Source organism: Pholis gunnellus (genome assembly GCF_910591455.1).
Source record: "Pholis gunnellus genome assembly, chromosome: 7".
NCBI classification, from domain to species: Eukaryota; Metazoa; Chordata; class Actinopteri; order Perciformes; family Pholidae; genus Pholis; species Pholis gunnellus.
The window spans coordinates 8085703-8089721 of record NC_136533.1 but is presented as its reverse complement, the minus strand read 5'-3'; the positions used below and the strand labels follow the sequence as shown (position 1 = coordinate 8089721).

Sequence of the window (4019 nt, the reverse complement as noted above, 5' to 3'; positions counted from 1 at the left end):
TAACCAGGATGAAAAATGCAAAAGCCAGCAGGGAAATATCAGAGTGATGATAAATCTTGGAACTCCTTTCATGATATTTCAGCAATAATATACTCTGTATCTTAACTTGCTGATATATTAAACTGTGTATTGGTGCCTGTGTTCTGTTTGCGGAACACATCAGGTAGAGTAATTCATCATGAGTTTTTCCCAAGAACAGAATAATATATTCTGATATATATTCTGCTCTGACTTGAGCCTAACCCTAACCAAACCCTTTTTTAACCCTTTTCACTTTTCTCTACTCTTCTTGTTATTTGTTCCTCATTTTTGCAAGTGTGTTGTTTAAACAACCCCAACAACTCTAAAATGTACAATCCAGAAACAGGATATAGATACGCTACATTTCACAATACAGCAAAACTTACTCAACTTAAGTTTTCTAACCAGAAGTTAAACACTCCTCATGTGGTTTCAGTGGTTTATTCAGCAATGTTTTGACCACAATTGTTTTTCCTTCAGGTCATGTTTGTTGCAGCAAATTGCGACATAAGACATATTTCTATATATATTCCTGTGATTTCTTCTCGTGGGCAGAAAATGTCAGTTGCCGCATGACTTTGACTCGGCTTTGTGTCATCTTCAGAGAACTGAAAGCAGACTCTTGACTAATAAAGTTTCCTTCCCACTCAAGATTCACTTCCCTTGAAGGGTCATTTATGTGCCAGTTATATTCTGTGTGGCTATTGTAACGACTTCTCTTGACAGGACTGCTTCTCGACCAGGGCTTGTAAATCAAGGATTAAACTAGAGAAGGGAATCATTACGGATACCTTGGTCTACTCCTGTATATCATGGCGTGTTTTGTTGCCACACTCGGTGTCATCATTCTGTCGGGATTCATCAACCTCACAGCAGCAAACAAGGACACTTGTGATTTCCATGCTGCATTTGGACAGAGTCTAACTCTGCCGTTTGTCTATGAGGGACTGGCAAACTCACATGTGCTGAGATGGACTCATAATGCCACGATCATTTTATACAAACAACAAGGCAAAGTGTCTGTTGGAAAGTCGGAGGACATAACTACAACTGGATCTCTTTTGCTGAAGAACCTACAATTCTCAAGTGCAGGAGCTTACCAAGGAACAGTGCTGAATCCCAACGGTACTCTGGCTAAAACGTGGACCGGTCGTCTCTGTATGATGGACAAGGTATCAAAACCTCAACTCAGCTACATTTGTGACCCCAAGTCTGGTGCTGTTAATCTAAATTGCCTCGTAGCTAAACCTCAGGGTTTGGTGTTCTCATGGACCCTCAATGAAAAGACCTTGACCAGCGAAACAAGACAAACCCTGAGCATATCGCTGGCACAGCTGAAAGGGGAGAGCAGCTTTACATGTACTGCGGCAAACAAAGTCAGCAAGGAGAAGAGTGACAATGTCCGGCCAGCATGTAAAAGTCCAGTACCACCATCAATCTGTTTTACATCCAAAGCTGTTGTGGCAGTGCTAGCAGGAGGAGCAGGTCTGATTCTGTTGTTGCTCATCATAATCATCGTATTATGTTGCTGCAACATACGCATCAAAACCCAAATCCGACGCAGGGAGATGAGAATGCTTCCTCTAAACAAACGAGAGCCCGACTTCATCAACCCAGAGTATGAGACTATGCACCAGACTGAGGACTCTCCACCCCTGAGACACAATTCTCCACCCGGATCCTGTTACGAGAACGTTTCTCAGCCTGAAGCTCAGACTGAAAACAGGTCCTTGCAGCTATCCACAGCTGCCGAAGGACAACCTTCACCTGTGCCGAAGCCGAGGACGAAGAGCCCCCAGACAGCAAACATCTGAATCTACCTCACTCTCTTACCATCCTAGGAACTTGTGAAAATGATTATTTCCACAACTATAACCTACACTCTCTTTAGCACTGTACTATTCTAGCATATACCTATCATGACATGCCGTGTGCGTGGGAGGCAGAATTTGAAGCAGTATCATCTTCATTTACATAGCAACTTTAAATGGGATATCATGGCTTATCTATGTTGAAGTTTTGTTGTTAATGTTTTAAATTTAGCCTTTATAGTGGTGGGGGTGTAATGTACTTACAAATATGTCTTATAAATAAAGCAATTTTCAAACAAAAAGAGAGTTTTGTGTAAAATATTTGATATCGTAGATTTAAGGATATGGCTGGTGATATTCTACATATTCTTATTGTTAACAAATCCCATGAAAAGGCCAAAACAAGATCTAGAGTCTTCCAACACTTTACAAATGTGTTAAGCCTGTCTGTTGCAATCAGCCACAAGCTCATTGTTTCTAAGTGAAGAGATAAATCTTCAAAAAGGATATGAATGTAAACATACATTTAAAAAAATATAAAAAACATTTCATAAAACAGCTGGCAGTGCGGTTTTTAGCAAATGTTTCTTAAGCAAGAATAAGTTGCGTAATTGTTGAGTACTTAGTTCAGCGGCGGATTAATACACATTTGGTGCTTTTTAATAATTTTTGGACAACAATGGTCAATGGCACAACACACAAACACAAGTTATTTCAGACTTTTAATATGCAGACAGAGTTTATTTCTGTAAATTGAATTGGTATGGTATAAGTACTATTGTATTTTAACAATCACATAAAGGACTCAAATATAACTGAGACACAACTATTCACCATCTGACCTTACGCATTTTATTGAATGAAGATTATTTTCTTCACTTTTATCTTAACAATTGAGTTTCTGTAATATATTTTCTGTAGTTTTAAATATATGGCGTTGGAAATAAATGTGGTTATCAAAATGATCTCATATTTATATGGAAAAGTGATAAAAGTGAAAGTTATCTGTGTCAAAAACAGCCTTTTGTTCAAGCTTCTTACATGTCAGCATATTAAAATTTGCTTGCTTGCAAGAAGTTATTAAAGGGAAAAAAAATCAATAGAGGAGTGGATTAGCTAAGGCAAATATCTATTATCTCCAATGGGTAAATGGTAATCCACACATGAAAGTGTTTGCTGTCCCGCCTAATGCTGTGTGACAGCCACATAATGGAATCCCCATGAGCGTCATCGCCTAAAACTTACAAGCCAATGTCATCTTTTGTCAGGCCCTGCTCCACTCCTGCTCTCTTTACATGGCTGAAATTTCAGTCCAGCCGGCAGGGATTTGGCAGTAAAGCTGGTATCTGCTCCCGGAACAATGCCACTTGTCTTTCTTGAGAAACACAGAGACTTTACTGGCAACACGCCACATGACTTCCCCTCACCAGCCAAAAATGTGCACCATATGCATAGACAGACCAACACATGTGCACATACATAGGCATACTGTATTCTCACTTACTGCACACACACACACACACACACACACACACACACACACACACACACACACACACACACGAGGGACTACATTTCAAGATACAACTTAATGAAACACATCTCATATGGCTTTGCCAGATCTGCCCTGGAAATGGAAGGGAAATACCTCTGAAATGTATTTAATCAGTGGCTCTTAGAGTCCAGAGGATATAGCCTTTTGATCTCGGAGAGTGTGTGTCCAGGAAAAGGGTCAATTACCCACGGAAAGTATTTATACTCATGTCAGATCATTCTTATAACAGTTATTTCATTGTCACGGGCTGCCAAGTCTGGGGAAAGCAGCCTACAAACAAAATCAGAAAATCAGAGGTCAGCCAGCGCAGAGGCCTTTTTATCAGATTTGTCTGAAAATATAGAGATGATTATGACCTATTAACATTCTTGAACCAACTTAGCACTCTTTGACCTTCTTCTGAAACTCAAAGCATACAAAGCAGTGAGTGAGTTAAGACACAATCTCCCAATCAGTCCCAAGTTTATTGACAAAGCATGATGTTGCCGATTAGTCCTGAAAATCAATCACAGATATAATGACTTTGTATACTATTATGTTGTTTAAAGTAAGAGCCTTTAAAAGTCATTAAATGGAAAATGTGTGGAGAGATTGGGTCGTGGTCTTGCTCAGTACATTATTATTGCATTAAA

At 39.4% G+C, this 4019-nt stretch overlaps 1 protein-coding gene across 1 annotated transcript; it reads left to right on the top strand.

The window, feature by feature from the left end:
* The first annotated feature begins 802 nt into the window (after positions 1–802).
* On the top strand, positions 803–2017 carry LOC306699269 (uncharacterized protein). The gene has a single exon (XM_079163832.1). The coding sequence runs from the start codon at positions 834–836 to the stop codon at positions 1833–1835; it is 1002 nt and encodes a 333-aa protein (XP_079019958.1). The 5' UTR covers positions 803–833; the 3' UTR covers positions 1836–2017.
* The last annotated feature ends 2002 nt before the right edge of the window (positions 2018–4019 follow it).

Coding starts and splice junctions, on each gene's coding strand:
- LOC306699269 (XM_079163832.1), top strand. CDS start 834: ATGGCGTGTTTTGTTGCCACACTCGGTGTCATCATTCTGTCGGGATTC.